The sequence below is a fragment of the Thunnus maccoyii genome, chromosome 15 (genome assembly GCF_910596095.1).
Source record: "Thunnus maccoyii chromosome 15, fThuMac1.1, whole genome shotgun sequence".
Taxonomy (NCBI): Eukaryota; Metazoa; Chordata; class Actinopteri; order Scombriformes; family Scombridae; genus Thunnus; species Thunnus maccoyii.
This window is the reverse complement of record NC_056547.1, coordinates 25,543,538-25,560,011: the sequence shown is the minus strand read 5'-3', so window position 1 is coordinate 25,560,011 and position 16,474 is coordinate 25,543,538. Positions and strand designations below refer to the sequence as shown.

At 39.7% G+C, this 16,474-nt stretch overlaps 1 protein-coding gene across 1 annotated transcript in view; it reads left to right on the top strand.

The window, feature by feature from the left end:
* col22a1 (collagen, type XXII, alpha 1) overlaps nt 1-16,474 on the top strand; it is a 57,300-nt gene that overhangs the window by 34,787 nt on the left and 6,039 nt on the right. Inside the window, exons 31-59 of the mRNA XM_042436531.1 lie at nt 25-66; nt 225-257; nt 479-532; nt 963-1,016; nt 1,138-1,191; nt 1,279-1,332; nt 1,503-1,556; nt 2,171-2,275; nt 3,689-3,733; nt 4,271-4,348; nt 4,441-4,476; nt 4,560-4,613; nt 4,784-4,828; nt 6,685-6,720; nt 6,813-6,926; nt 7,214-7,267; nt 7,520-7,573; nt 7,713-7,766; nt 7,934-7,987; nt 8,157-8,210; nt 8,333-8,386; nt 8,512-8,565; nt 8,655-8,699; nt 10,922-10,975; nt 12,026-12,079; nt 12,239-12,292; nt 15,643-15,714; nt 15,804-15,839; nt 15,935-15,979. Of these exons, the coding sequence (XP_042292465.1) occupies nt 25-66; nt 225-257; nt 479-532; nt 963-1,016; nt 1,138-1,191; nt 1,279-1,332; nt 1,503-1,556; nt 2,171-2,275; nt 3,689-3,733; nt 4,271-4,348; nt 4,441-4,476; nt 4,560-4,613; nt 4,784-4,828; nt 6,685-6,720; nt 6,813-6,926; nt 7,214-7,267; nt 7,520-7,573; nt 7,713-7,766; nt 7,934-7,987; nt 8,157-8,210; nt 8,333-8,386; nt 8,512-8,565; nt 8,655-8,699; nt 10,922-10,975; nt 12,026-12,079; nt 12,239-12,292; nt 15,643-15,714; nt 15,804-15,839; nt 15,935-15,979 (1,596 nt within the window). The remainder of the gene's footprint in view (nt 1-24; nt 67-224; nt 258-478; nt 533-962; nt 1,017-1,137; nt 1,192-1,278; nt 1,333-1,502; nt 1,557-2,170; nt 2,276-3,688; nt 3,734-4,270; nt 4,349-4,440; nt 4,477-4,559; nt 4,614-4,783; nt 4,829-6,684; nt 6,721-6,812; nt 6,927-7,213; nt 7,268-7,519; nt 7,574-7,712; nt 7,767-7,933; nt 7,988-8,156; nt 8,211-8,332; nt 8,387-8,511; nt 8,566-8,654; nt 8,700-10,921; nt 10,976-12,025; nt 12,080-12,238; nt 12,293-15,642; nt 15,715-15,803; nt 15,840-15,934; nt 15,980-16,474) is intronic.

Here is a 16,474-nt window from a genome sequence, read left to right as displayed (position 1 = left end):
TGAACATATTGTCTCTTGCCTCAGGGTGAAGTAGGAGCCAGGGGACCACCTGGTGCTCCAGGAAATGTAAGTAAAGTTTCTCCGGTTTGTAATGTGCATGGTAACATACTGTACATCAACAGGCCTGCAGTATATGACATAACCACGATGGATGACATGGAGCCAGTGATACTGTTTTACTCAGCATTCATGGAGATGTGATAGAAATTGTTTTTGCCTTACAGGTGGAAAATGTTATTCCTGAGCCTGGTGAACCTGTAAGTAGATGGACCAAACTCTACTGTGAAAATCATTTTTTAGAGAACACAGTTTTTTAGTATTAAGCTGGTACTTTAAATGTAAATATAATGTTATGTAGATGGTATTATCCTGTGCTGGGTTTATAAAGAGTTTAATCTTCTTGTGCTCTTACTGTTCCGGACCACTACCTCTTCTGTTTCATTAAAACTTTAATTGCACTGTTTGTTATTACTTCTAGGGAAAACCTGGTGAAAAGGGAGAGAAGGGGGAACAAGGAAAACCAGGAGAAATGGTGAGATTTTACTCCCCAATTTGATGTTGCTGTCTTCTCTTCTTCCTTTAAATGTAACCAAACTACATTTGTCAATATGCAGAGGAATCCACTAGATGTCAGTAGAGATTCAGTATGGAAATAGTGACAGAAACTCTCTACAATGTGAGAGCTCAGGGGGCGTTCTTTAATTGGACGAGTAAATTAAACTGTACTAGACAGTAATGCACTGGCCTGATTATCTATCCACTTCACTTTATAGATGTAATGTATATTATGTGGGCCAGAATAAAATGCAGAATATATTTGTACATTTAGAATGAGGTAGACCAAACCCCTTTCTGTACAAATAAATATCTGCTAAAATGAGCAGTCTTGTAATAATAGGCTTATTTGTATCTAGATCTACACTATTAATACTAATGTGTTAATTCATGTGCCTTCTCTGAAGGGTCCAAGAGGATTACCTGGTGAACAAGGCTTTAAGGGACCACCCGGACTACCCGTAAGATGCTAGCAATCCTTTTACCCTCCAGTAAACCTTTGAAACTGTGTCAACTGTTTAGATTTAGGTAATGTATTGTCATTTTAAATAGAATATGTCTGATCTGCCATTTTTATTTCAGGGTCCAAAAGGTGACACTGGACTTACAGGAGAGATAGGACGTGTTGGAGATCCTGTGAGTCGTTTGATTTCATGTCATTCACCTTTTTACACCAAGCAGGAAGATGTATATCAACTGTAATGGCCAATGTGTTTTTCCCAGGGTCCACCAGGCATAGCTGGTCCTCCGGGTTCTCGTGGACTACCAGGGGGTGTGGTAGGTCTTTTCAAATCTTTTAATTCAAGGTGCAAGTCATCGATGTCTACTTGCATTTTATATAACTAAATAAGCATGATGTTAGTACAGTATCAGCTTTGAAAATAAAAAATGATGTGAAATACAAACAGAAGCCACTGATATTGAATCACTTCTGTTCTGTCTTCTAGGGCATACCAGGAATCATTGGGCCCCCTGGTCCAGCTGGACAGAGAGGAGACAAGGTCAGTCACCTGTTTTTAAAGCCATGGGTATATTTGGTCGGATGTTATTTTGAAAGTATTCAGACTATGTTCAGAATAGTTTTGGCATTGCAAAGTGAAAATAAGACTGCAGAGAAGGGAAAGTGACCTTGTATGTCCCCCAATTATTGTTTTTGTAAAGAAGTCTTTGAACTTGTTTCAATCCTGCAGCAGCAGCTACATGTTAGAGTTTCACAATAGCAACAGCACACATTCCGCTGTCTTTCATGGCTTTTCATTTTCTTTGTTTTTGGTTTCCACAAGTTGCTGCAGTGAAATTTTTTTTAAATGTGTGAATCAAAAAATCATGTATGTCCCTTGCTCTCTCCAATGTTATCACGATCCACTCACCTAAGTTAGGATGACAATTTAGCACTATACAGGACATGATGTGTAACTGTCTTTGATCAGTGCCATTGGAGTTATCAGAAGGAACCTCTATACCTCCTGATTTTATGAGATATTCTTAGTAACCATATAATTCAATTTGCAATGAAAAGTAGTAATCATATTTTGTATTCTGAGCAGCAGGGTTTCATACATCTGCTGATGAAATCTGTTCTTATCTTAACACTTGATTGTAACATTTGTTTTAGGGTGAAGCAGGTAAACCAGGACAAGCAGGTCCTGCAGGCCCACCCGGAGAGCCTGGTTTGATTGGACCCCCAGGACCAACAGGGAAGGGGAAAGATGGGCAAAATGTAAGACACACATGTTTTCTGTCACTCTATTTTTAAATTTCCTCAGCCATGCTCTTAGTTATATTGCGTATGCACAGAACAATAATTAGCCATATGTTTAGTGAAATAGAGTAATTTTTTTAATGTTCTAAATTAATTGTGAAGTAACTTATGTTCAGCTGATCTAAACTGAGGCACATGAAAAAGGGTATTAAAAGGAAAACAACACAAACAAAACGTGTAAAAAAAAATAAAAAAAATCTAAAATTAAAGGTCCTCTTACTAACATTTGGAGCTTTCAACAACATCTCATGGTCTTGGTTGAGAGCTCTGAGACCTAGCAAGTGGACTGTTGAGCTTAGATTTACTGTTCCATAACAGAATTGAATGATTTTTTGAAAATGAAAGTGGTTTTGTTGATATTAGGGATTGTTTGCCTTGTAATGATCATAGTCACAATTCAACCTGTTTTCTATCTAATCACTGGAATAAAAAAAAATTATTCACAGTTTTTCAACCCAAATCACAAGTAACCCACAACTGTATGGCAAAGAAAAGGATATTTGGTCATGTAACATATAAAACATGAGATATTCACTTATTTGGTGTATGATCAAGGCTTTATAGCTCAGTTTGTGCCAAGGGGAAGAGTAACCGCTTCAATACTTTTCTACACATTGGGTTTTTACTGTAATAAGGTTAGAAGAATATGAAAGAATAGGATACACATACATCAGTAGAGTTGTTTCTCTTTTTTCGTAATTGGCATCATTTGTAGATGGTATAGAAAGTAACCACTGTACTTCAGCTTCTCACTGGGCTTACACTGGGCCAGTATAGTCCAATGAGGAAATGTTTTAGTCCCTATAAAACCTTTATGAATCATGTTTTTCTCCAACTGTAAGTGGTAAGTTTCTCAAAACTGAGGGTATTATTACTGCTGTATATAATTATAAGCGTTCATCAGTTCACATTCAGCTATTCTTAATAGAAATAGAAACCTCATTCATTTATTCCACATGTGTTCTGCTTCATCTACTCGCCTGTGCTACATGTTGAACCACAACATAATATGACTGGCTGTATGGGAAGAAAACAAGCCTGAGTAGGCACATTTTACGCTGTAGCTCAACATGTTCCTTCATCATTTTTCACCTCAGACATGTGGCCGACCTGCTGACAGGGCAGGAAGAAACAGGAAAAACATTGTTAAGACATATCGCGTTAAAGCAACACAGGAGCACAACAGATTTGGCTCACAGCAGTCCTGTTTTTTACAGCTGCCAGGTGTGGCCCTAAGGCCTTGCTACAATTATGTGCATGAAGAATAGAAACTCATACACACTTTCTCCTCTAAATGATTTTGTCTAAAGAGGCCTAATCCCAGAGTTTGAGTACTAAGCATTTTAATTCATGTCATTTGTGACATTACAGGGGGAGCCAGGACCACAGGGTATTCAAGGACCCCCGGGGTTAAAGGTAATGTAATTTAAGACGTTTGCAAGAAAGCTTGTGTGTATGTGTGTGTGTTTGAGCTTTGTAGGTTGCCTCAGGTGTTTTTTTTTATCATGCACAGGTGCACTTTTGTTGATGTGAAAAACTTTTTTCCTGGTACGGATGAGAAAAACAATTCATTTTTGTTGAAAGCTGCAAAAGCAATTTCTATGTCCACTGCACTGTGACTGTTGCTCTGATTATGACCAGCTCTTTGCTGTGAAGAGCTTGATGTCGAGGGCACAGAATGGGAGAGGCTGCACAGGGGCATTTTCCTGATTTATGGTGTCAAATCGCTCACCCTCATCACCGATACATTTTCTCTTCTGAGTACCAAAATGTCAACTGCAGATTGTATTTTTTTTCATCACAGATTAAAAACAGAGTGTTATTTCTGGGATCAGCAGCCATCACTGAATGTTACAGTTTCTGTGCCAAATGAGACTCTTAGCCAAACAGTATGGCTGGACTGACATTATCTGATGAGCAGCATGATGAAATAAACTTTTTTCCCCCCCCCAGGGCCAACCAGGGTCACGAGGAGAACCAGGGTTACCAGGGGACAGGGGTCCTTCTGGAGAAGGAAAAATGGGACTTCCGGTATGAACATCAATGTCAATTTTACTGCAGATTATATTCCTTCAGTGTATTTATTTACATATTTCTAAATTTACAATCTTTGTCTTTTACAGGGGTCTCCAGGAAATAATGGGGAACCTGGACCTGCAGTAAATATCTTCTAAAGATTAATATTGAATATGTTTATGCCTAACAAATGTGTTTTCCTAATATCTGTTTATCTGGGTTTCAGGGCTTAAGGGGCTCACCAGGAGTTGCCGGTCCTCAGGGCCCAGCAGGACATAATGTAAGTCCAAAAATGAATAAATATATTCAGTATATACAATATATACACTTGGCTCCATTTGTCTGTCATCTCTAATTTGGATGACATTTTAGTAGCTAACAAACAATATATCTAATATACAACTTACAGCTGATAGAAAATGTAATTCCTTGCCTTTCCACCAAATGCAGGGTCTACCTGGAAGGCCAGGAGAGAAGGGATCACCGGGAGAGCCTGTAAGTATAGACATAGGTACAGCACTATCAGTGCCAGTCGTTGTGCTGACATGTAATATATGAAGTGTTCTTTTTCTTCTCCGGATGTTCGATCAGCTATAGTATCTCCATTGAATATGAAGTGGCATCTAAGGAGAGCCTAATTATGTACTAAAAAACTTAAATTTCTCCAACAAAAAAAACCAAACACTTATTAGGCATGTCACTGAAGACTTTAAAGATGCACTGATCAAAATTTTAGAGGGGACCTATTATGCTTTTCCTTATTTTTAGTCATATATATAATATTACAATAACGGATTTTCATGTTAAAAGTGGCTGGTGTGCCAAATAATGAGGTAAAGGTATGAAGAAGTAATCTCTGTGAGCAAAAACCAAAGGCTTCAGACTGCTCTGAACACTCGGTTTCCAGTGATTTTTTCTACTTTCAGCCTGAGCTGATGTCGGCTTGTGACGGATTTCTTTATATGCTCATCTGCTAAATGCACAGCATGCAAGTTCATTGCTCCACTCCGCTAACATTATGGCCTTTTTCCATTGTTTTGGGGGTAGTCACACTGAGTCATGACTCCAGATATCGTCATTTGTTGTTGTTTTGACTGGTTTTTAGAAGCACTGCTAATTCAGTCAGGAACACTTTTCACTTCCTGTAAATTCTTCACAATAAAAGTCTCCTGTTATTTAGTTATTTAAAAGCTTTTAATTTGAAGCAGTAAAGCAGGAAATGTTGGGTTAGCATTGGCAGCAGCTTAACACAACTCTGATACTTGCTGCCTCTCAGCAGCTTCAAAAAAGCTGGCTAATCAGAACAGAGTGGGCTCATCGGAAGGGGGGCCTAAGAGAGACAGGAGCTAAGACTGCCTGTTAAGAGACAGAGGCTGAACTGAGGGGCTGCATGAAGGGCGTATAAGATAAATAAGGAGTTTTTTTGAACTGTGAATCATGCAAAGCTACTCTAGTGGAGTCCAAGAATAGAGTTAAAAGGAGAATGAATATTAGACTTAGATTTGCCAGGTCACCAGAAACCCCAGAAGTTCTCTGAGTATGCTGGATGTGTAAAACAGGCAACAGTTTTCTAGCAAATTTGTCTTAACAACTTTATACATTCCATAATATATGAAATGTGTGTGTGAGTTCTACCCCCAAGTGGCCAAAAATATGACTTGGGCTATTTAACACATAAGTACACTAAAACATAATGAATATAGAACAAGGTCCATTTAGTGGAGGCATTCAGTCCAAGGACCCAATGAAAGACATTTAAAAACAATTTTAATTGATTGTAATTGTTTAGTTTATATTCATATCGTATTGATCTTTATGTGTGTCCGTCTAGCTTATGACTATGTTACTTTCAACATTTTGTTTTTATTCTTTTTGTGTCCCTCTGCCAGCTGCAAGCTTTCTCATCTATTGTTTTACCAATTTTCATAATTGCCAATCAAAGGGCATTTTTTCAAGTTAAGGCTTCCATCTATGTGGCAACAGTTTGGGCAAGTCCCTTTCCTGTTCAACCATGGCAATGCCCCATGCACAAAGTCAAATCTGTGAAGAAATTCGTGGAAGAACTTAACTAGCCCTGACCTTAACCCCATCCAACACTTTTGTAGTGTTCAACATCAGGGCTTTATGGTATTTATAGTCGTTTGTTGGTCACATGATGAATCAGTTAAATGCATATAAGGGAAACGAAAGCAGTCTTAGACAGCACCCTGATGAAGGCGAGATAGCTGATTTGTGCAACGTGTTTAATTTTGATGGATTCAAGTTCACACTGGTCTGCACCTACCGAACAGAGACTCCTAATCTAGCATTCATTTATTCATTAATTCCTTCTTTTATTCACTGTCTCTCAGGGGAAGGCAGCAGACCTCTCTGACCTAAATCTCAAGGTAAGCACCATCTCCATTCTTGTTCAGTGAGAAAAAGACTTGGATCCTGAGTCCAATCACTTTATTACACACATATCTCTGCCATCTTTTAGGATGTGTGCTCAGACTGCCCTGCAGGTCCACCCGGACAACCTGGTCTTCCAGGAATCCCAGGGGACAAAGGACACCAGGGACCTCCGGGGAAAAATGGCCAAGATGGTTACCAAGTAGGACAAAGTCATTAATATCCAGTCTGTATTGTTCATATATGACTGGTCCTCTAATGTAAAAGCTATTATGATAACTCTTCTTCTCATCTATAAAGTGTGTGTCTCCACTATATTAGCCCTAAGTGAGGTATGAGGTGCAAGCTACACATTAGTTATCATCAATCACAGTTGGTGTGACAGATGGAGAGGCTCTGTCTGCATCATTAGCTCGTCCTCCTCTGGGGGCAGCAGTGAACGATTAGGACTGCCAGGACAAAGACTGATGGTCTGCCGTGTCATTACAGGGCCCGCCGGGACCAGCCGGACCTCAAGGGCCCCCTGGAGCTGATGGAGGAAAGGCAAGTTTGCACAATAACCGCAACCCATAATCGCTCTCATGGCTAAATGCTGATTAGTTGCTTCTGTCAACAATTCTTCAAAGTTCAGGTAATAGGGTGAAAAGTTTAATTTCAAAATATTGTTAAAAAAGGGTGTGACGAGACTACAGCCTCCTCCCTACTAATTTTGGGCATTTTGAGTTTTTATTTTCTTTTGAAAAAATGTTTTTCAGATGGACATTTAATATGACATTTCTCTCTTTTTCACCACAGGGAATAAAAGGTGATCGAGGACCTACTGGAGCCCCTGGAGACAAAGGGGAAAAGGTATATTTGTTGTTTATGACTCATGAATCTCACACTTTACTGTGGCTTTTTCTCTGTGTTTAAAGAAACATCCATTACAGTATTATCTGGTATGAATCATGTAATTATATTTTAATCACTATTTGTTGTGTATTAACAGGGTCACCCAGGACCCCCTGGCCATCCAGGTGCTGCTGGATTAATAGGCACACCAGTAAGTTGCCATTTTGGTCTCATTTTCTCTATTTTTTTTATAGTATTTGCACTTGAAATGGTCTAAATACTTATGTTGTTAATAGGGCTCATTTGTTTGGATTTTGTCTCACAGTCAGGCATTGTATATCTGTTGACCTCCACTGACACTGTTTCTTTCCTCTTCAGGGTAACGATGGACAGCCTGGCCCTGTCGGTCCCCCAGGATCCCCTGGAGAAAAGGTCAGCCTGCACCCCATGTACTTTCCCCTTAGAAAACATATTACCCATGTGTCATTATTGCACAAACCTCCTCCCTCTAGCATGTAGGTCAGCTAGCCTGTGTGGTAATAGTGGCCATTAATCATTTCTTTTTCTTTGTGACGATGACCTGTTTGTTTGTTTTTGCTAGGGCAAAGAGGGTCTCAAAGGAATCCAGGGACCACCGGGTCTTCCTGGCTTGATAGTAAGAGAAGTGATTTAATGTACAGTTTCATGAATATACATAGAGTTCTTGCAGTGTAAACATTCTTAATTGCCCAAAGTTTTTACAGCTGCAGCTAAACAGTCAATTCCACTAATCTGCAGGGTCAACCGGGAAAAATGGGAAAAGATGGCAGACAAGGTGAAACAGGAGAACCTGTAAGTAGATGGAGATAATCCAAAGAGCATATCAAATTTAAATATTGGCTACAAAACATTGTTTGTTTTTAGATGATAGGATAATGTGGTTAGACATGATGCTGTAACTATTTCTGTCATTTCAGGGCAAACAAGGTGAACCTGGACCACCAGGAAATCCTGGGCTCCGGGGACTCCCGGTAAGTAACCACCAGTAAAGATATCTAATGGAAGGTGCTAGCAGAGCAAGTGACTGTGGCTGATTCACTGCTGTTTCACTTCTGTACAGGGCTTTAAGGGCCACAGGGGAGAACCTGGTGCTCCAGGACCTAAGGTAAGTGTGGCACTTTTTGTTTTTCACGTAGGGTTTGGTTTGACTTTCTGTCATATTGCTCACCTAGTGCTATGATAAAAATAGGGGGGAAGGGACATATCAGTGTTGACCTAACTTATATGAAACTGTACTAGAGTAATTATTTCTCTTTGTTGGACTCACGGAACAATTTTTTGCTTGCAATTTACTTTACTTCCTCAAAGTAAATGCAATGCCATTGCAATAGAACTTCACCAATTTCCGCAATGCCAAGAATAATTTAAAAGAACACATAATTAGGATTTTGAAGCACAAGAAGCAACAGCATATATCATGACTTTTTTTGGCAAGGCCATGCAGTGAAATCTTCCTCACTTTGTGACAACAGTGCTCAATTTAATAGTTCAAACCTGAAAATTGAATAAATAAAAAGCAGAAAATCCACCTTGATGCAGCTTTGTATATGTTTGGTGACAGTGGTTTCACTCTGTTTTGATGAGGTGTGCAGTTTTCCAGACAGCAAGTCAACAGCACTGGATGCTGGAGCAGTTACACAAAACAAACTTAGTGTCTCAACAGGCTTATCGCAGTCATGTTTCCTTCAAGAAATTTAAAATAAAATGTGACTGTAATCAACACAAATCATAATAGCACATCTCAAAGTGTAAAAATGCATTTATCCCAATTATCTTTCCTATACACATATCGGGGCCACTGCGCAAACATTAAAAAACATTAGATTGTGCCTTTAGAAAGGTAACCCCCACTGCTTTAAAGCCAAAAAAGGAAGATTCACTGCAGAAGTTCAGGGAATAGCACACAGCTACAGTCAGTGTTTGGCATGCCGCACTGCGATGTCAAGATATGTCTGACACTTGCACTTTTTACACACACCTACTCTGGGAGGAACCACTGCACCTGCTGCTTTGTCTCTCACACAGCATACACCCGCAGGAAAGGTTTCTGCTACAGTGCCGTGACCAATAGCATGGCTCATTACAGACAGCTCTGACTGAGCCACAGCGAGGCAGGCAGCCTCTCAGCCCTGCAGCCTGCACTGGCACACTGACAGCAGACAACTTATTAGAGGAACTGTGAAGTGTTTCCATAGACACATTGAGAATTACCCTCCACTTCTTATAATTACTGTCACTAAATATCTGTCGTACGGAAATGATATTCACTATTATTCAGGAAATTGAAAGTAAATGTATACAATGAGAAGTACATTTCTGGCATAGTGCCTCTTTCCATTTTTGGTAGTGTCATATAGATCTTGATGATCAAGCTGCTTTCATCTGTTCTGTGGACAATACAGTACTTTGCTATGGAGCCCCAAAAGGACCGAAAGGCACTAAAAGGTTATCTGATAAAACAAAAATATAACTGATACATCAATTAGAGAGAGTTAGTTAGATAATTGAAATGGAGCGTAAAAAGGAATATAGTGTTATGGCCTACTTTTCCCTTAACCTCCAGTTCATTGGTATAAAGAGAAATGTTTTTGTGTTTTTTTTTTTTTTTTTTTTTACTTTCAGTAAGTTGATAAAATAAATTACTCTTTGAGATAATCTTTGTCCTTTACCAGCCCATTTTATTTTTCAAATCGTAATTTTTCCTTACCACAATTCCAGTTTTCCTCATGCTTAGTAGCTATAGATAGCTATAACATGGGCATGACCATGTGAGTATGCAACATCAGTGGTGAAATCTTGAGGGCTGTGTGGCTAGCTAGCTTACCTGAAAACACTATTAGCTTAACAAATTGAGCATTGTGTCAGCTTACCTAGCTGCAGCTAACTTTCATAAAACTATACACCAGTACAGGTAATGTTAATCACCTACAGTATAGTATATTAAGTACTGCTGAAGGAAACTGTATAAAGTCCTATAACAGCAGCTTAAACATGTTAGCTGGCAGGCTAATGCTAAAAAAAAGGTAGTTAGCGTACACTAATATGCTGTTCAAAAACATATCATATCAACGTTATCTTCAAGTAGCTGTAGCATTAGTTGCAGGAATGCCATAATTAAGCTATAATAGCTCTAGATAGCTATAATCATAGAAATTAAACATATATCACATAGAACTGAACCAAAATTAACCTGAATCAAAATATTCGCTTTTATCGTGCAGCATTGTCTCTCTGATCCATGACACTTTTCACCTGAGGGATCAAATAAACCTCACCTTAAATTAGGCCTTGAAGTTCCTCTTATTTGGTATATTTTGTCTTAAACAGGGAGAAGATGGAAAGTCCGGATTGCCTGGGCGTGACGGCAAACCTGGGAAGGAGGTATGCTCAATCATATTGATTGTGTCTTTTCATGACTTGCAATGTTTATTTTCCTGCAATGTTTATTTTCCTGCATGCATACACATAAAAATTATAACAACCCCAGGGCAAAAATGCAACTCAGTATTTTTTCCTCTGCAATTCTCTCAGTCCATATTTCATACACAGAAAAAAGGGTGCAATAAAGGCTTTATTCATGTTTAAAAAATATACAATACAGAGGAATAACTTCAAAAGCATAAAAGCCACATGAGAAAAAACAAATCAATACACCTCTACCATGGCTTTATCTTAAAAGCAATATACATGCCCGCACTGCAAATATTTGTCTGGCTTATTAAAACCTTATAGGACATTCTTTGTGATGCAGCATCCCCTCCTTGCTCTGTCACCCAGCTCTGAAAAAGATCAGCTTCTGGCACCTTCCAGTTCCTGAAAATAATCATTATTGCTGTCTGGAACTAGTCCTGCATTGACTAAAGGAATGCAGATAATACTCCTAAGAGAATTTAGAGAGTTTTGGGCAGAATTGTAAATTTCAGCATAGCAGAGAATCTTTAATTATGTCTATATAACGCTGGAAGTCCAGTAGTAGCTGTGTAAAATTTTAAACTGTAGTAGCCTTATTTCTTTTGACTTGGTAAGAGAGTTTTGTCCCATTCATCTTCATCAAATGACAAACTGAAAACCCCTTCACATACACATTTAAAGCTGCAGCACTTTTATTCCTCCATTTGTCTAGTAGCAGGATGTAACACTTTGCCAAAAACCCTTTTACCTAAGTCATCCCCTGACTGTTAGGCTTGGAGACATGTTCTCTGAGCACAAGTCTACCTAAATTAAGAATACTTTTTCCTCCTACTCCTTCTACAAAAAGGGCAGTTCAGCAATGCAGAGCATCAGATACTAGAGGCTGCATTTCAATAAAGACTAAAAAAGCTTTCAGTTTTTTTTCTCCGTATGTCCTGAAGATGAGATATGAAGATGCAGTCTCAGTGTTTCCAACATGTAAAACATGCAATGAAATTGTCTGCTGTTTTGTTATTGCAGGGCTCTAAGGGACCCCCAGGACCCGAGGGACTTATGGGACCAAGGGGAGATTCGGTGAGTCATTTCCAATCACTGTCAGGGCTTTCTGACGCAAACAGAAGACAGACACAGCACAGTGTCAAACAGATAAATAGATATGGACATAGAGTGGCACTGAAGTCATTTCTCTTGCTGTCCTTCCCTATCATTTTTTTTTTTTTTTTTGCCTCCCAGGGCAAGCCAGGTGAACCAGGACCATCAGGAAAAGCAGGTCTCCCTGGAACTCCCGTGAGTTATCTGTTCCTACTCTACAGTATATAATCTTTGAATTCAGTTCTCTCTCTGTCTAGCTTTTTGTATCCTGGATGACTAATAGTGAGAAAAGAGCCGTGCTCTGATAAAAATGGGAACTGGTGTTCTCTGTTTCACAGAATTGTCATGTTTCGTTTTCAAGAGCTCCAGAATAAATAAGAGGCAAGAAAAAAATGAGGGAAGGGCGTTGTCAGAGCAGGTGGATCAAGCAGTTTCTGCACAGGGGATGTAACAGAGAATGAGAGGAGGATGTGAAGTATTTCTTGGAGAGATGAGCTGTCAGAGTATGATGGAAGTAACTGTTGTCCTGATTAGTGAGGGACCATTGCTGTCCTATGGGTGAGTTGAGATGGAAAGGAGTTGACCAGGTTGCTATGAGAAGGAGAAATTTGATTGCCAAGTAATATCAGAACACAGAGAACAGGTTGGAGTGGAGTGTATCCTAGAGGGATAGGTCTATAATTCCCTCAGCAGGTTTGTGCGCCATTCAGAGGTTTTGGATTTCATAAGTGCAACCATAGACAAATACCTACACAGAGTCCCTGGTGACAAAGGGTCTGATTCATCTGATGATTCAGAATGCTAACAAGGTCATGTGGGGATTGGGAAAATGCATCAGGGATGCCAGCCTTTCATGCCAAGTGCGAGGATTTGTAATAAAAACAGTGGTGGTGGTTTTTAAGGTACATTTTTCCAAATTACCTGATCATCCAAACCAACTATGAGAGTAACCACTAATGCCTCCCATTTGAAATGAAAGAGAAAAAATACCCTCAGTGTGAAGTGTTGCCTTGAGAGGCTGACTTGCATTTCTACTTGAGAGAGGCTTTAAAATAGAAACATGTCCTATTTGACTTGGGGTGCTGTTTTGGAAATTTAAGTGGAATTCAAGTATGGTTTAATACTTCAGTTCACATTTTTTGGTGTCTTTCAGCTGCAAAATGTCTTTGTATGAAGTAAAGTGCACATCAATCAAAGGGCAGCTTGGATAGTAACTGTAACAGTACACAGTTAATCATTGATGTTCTTCAGCACTGTTTATAAGAAGAGTGTCAGTGAGCTTAGCAAAGTGCAGGCCTTAACATTCAAGATCTGATTAAAATTTATTTGTTCACTTATCTCATAACTCTCTCACTGTGCTGACACATCATGTTTTTCTCTGGAAGAAAAAGAAGCCTAATTTCATGCTATATTTTTAGTTTCATTTTAAATATAATTATATAACTGTAATATAACTGTAAATAGCCAAATCGTCACACAATTGCACAATTTGGGGGTGTAACACCAGGTGAAAGGGGGGTAGTAGGGCCAAGCAAAAGAAGGGGAGATACCAGGACTAAGCCACAGTGGACTGGACATGTGTCTATGACAGAAATCAACTTTGTCATAACTACCAAGTGAGGCACAGTGTGAGCCTGGGCAGGTAGGATTACAGTAAAAAGCCAGTTTAAAAAGTTCAAATCAGTCTTTAAGCCAGCAACAGGAAAATGACTAGATCAGGTGATCTACAGAGGAGAGATACAGCGGAAGCAACTAGTCGGCAAGTGAGGAAATATTTAAAGAAATATTCAGAATCTGCATATGCTGGTTTCAGTGTCCACCCTTACAGGCTTTGACATGTTGAAGTGTGTTTCCAGTAAGTCTACAGAGCTCAGGACAGCCTTTTAAGCCTTTATATGCACTTCCTTTAAGCCTACTTAAATAACTTTACTTGAGAGAATTGCCTACAATTCAGTGTTCTAGTGTTCATCAAGCACCGTATATAATTTTTTATTCCATGAAAGCATGATCATGTTATCTTATTTAAACCACTTATGATATATGAGACTTGCACTTATGACCACAAAAAGGCCTCTGCCCAGGTAACATGTCCATGTGCTGTCCCAGTCCTCATAAAGCCTTTGAAGCCTTTGCACTCTATGGACTGGTACAATTTCGCTGAGCACACAGATGATGTTAATTAAAGTGTGTTAGGGTTCAGTGATTAGGGTGACACTGGGACTGAGGCCTGAACATGAAGAGTAAGGTGTGTGAGACTACGCAGGGGAAACCATGACAGGTATAATATGTAAGGGGAATAAATTGCAGTGGATAATTCCACAGTAGAGATATTGAGCATAGCATTAGCTCAGACAGGCCATGAAGTCAAGCCTTGCTCACAAACTCAGCTACGTTGGTTAACAGCAATTGATCTCAAAGCCAGCCCACATCAGCTGATGGCTCAGCTGATTCTTTCTTTGCATTCAATAGGCAAAACCCCCAGCTCCTCCTTCATGCTGTGTCTGACTAAACATGTCATTTCTGTTGTCATTGTTGCCTGCTCTGTTCTGTACCTGGAGTCTTTGCTGCTGCTCTACCAGCCTTAGGCTTTCTATGTGGGCGCATGGAAGTGCAGGGAGGTCCCTGGGGGGTCTTTGCTGCTGCTCTTCCTGCCTTAGACTTTCCATGTAAGCACATGGAAGGACAGGGAGCTTCCAGAACAGAGCCATACCACCAAATTTAATGACTGCAAATGGCAATAAAAGTCTTCTTTTGACTTAAGTGGTTCTGACTGAATTGTAATTGAGGAGATTTTATTTTGACACATTGCTATCATTTGTAACAGAATGCTAACATGTTTTTGAAAGAAGCCAGCTGAACACTTTTGTGTTGGCTGACGGATGGTTTCCTTGGAGGAGGAGTAACTGTTGCTAACTTGAGGGCAGGCAGTGTACTATCAGAGAGGAGTTGATGGTATCAGTCAGCAGAAGGAGCAGATCACCAGAAATAGCCTGGAGGAGGGAGGAGGACCGGAACCAGATGCAGAAAGGTTAGAAGAGGAGATAGAGTGATTTTAGTGGAGGGTGAAGGTATGTAGAAGTAGGATCAGATATTGCCAAAAATGTTATCAGATGGCCAAATTTACCACACAAAGAAAGGAGGTTGTAGTGAGTGGAAGCAGGTGCAGAAGACAGAGAAGAGTATCCATTTTAAGAATATAAAGCAGACAATTTTTAAAAAGTGGACATTGAAAAAGATGTAGTGAATTAATCTGTGATTTCTGCAAACATCAGTCAACCCTTGCTCACTGTGGCTACCACAACCAGCTTGTCTTCAGGCCCACATGTCCCTTGTAAATATGAATTTTAATCCACTCGAGCTGGCATGTCCCACCACAAGATTTCTTCATGAGATTTTTATCCAGGGCAATGCTGCATGGCGATAAGAAATCCAGCTAAATGTTAATCTTGCTGAATCCTCAGTAATGAGCAGAGCTTTTAGAATTCAAGTACAGTATGCCACGTGTGTGCCATGTGATGAACAGTCATGTCTCTGCCATCATACAGGGTCTTAGCGGACCCAAGGGAGAGCCCGGCAACCCAGGATTACCGGGCTTTAGTGGTCCTAAAGGCCCTGCAGTAAGTGCTTGTGTTTTAATTAAAACAATAATTGCTGATCACACCTCTGAACAGCTATCGGTAATGTTAACTTTTGCCTTGATTTCCAGGGTCCACCTGGTCCAGTTGGCCCAGAAGGAAAACAGGTAAGCAAGACCTTTTATGACTGATATTATAAAATGTACATGCTGTATACTGTAAGTGGATTTCTTGCTCACATCCACTGTCTGGTGTTTTGTAGGGCATGCCAGGCAGAATTGGTGATCGTGGCCTCAAAGGAGATAAGGTGAGTATTAGGGATGTAAACAAATACAAATACATTATTCAGATATGAACAGATAATGCACTCACAACAAACAGCATCAGAATATTTGCATGAATATGTGTCACAATCTGAAAACGGATTTTCATATGTGTGTCGATAGCTTTCTCATTTTTTCATGGACACTGTAACATTGTCTATGGGAAAAATTACTGTTAATCACAACTCTATTAACAGTTGCACAGTTTTAATATAAACTCAGTTTAGGTGGGAATCATATACACAGAACCCCTGAAAGGTCATGGTAGGACTTTTTTTTTCTGAACTACTTTTGCATTCCCTGGTAATAAGAGGAAAGCTGAGCTCTGACAGTATACAGCCTCTGGCTTTTTGAACGACCTTATGTACAGTTAGCTAGTCTAGTCCAGTGGTTCCCAACCTAGGGGTTAGGCACCTCCAAAGGGTCACCGACAAATCTGAGGGGCTGTGAGATGATTAATGGCAGAGGAAAAAAGAAAA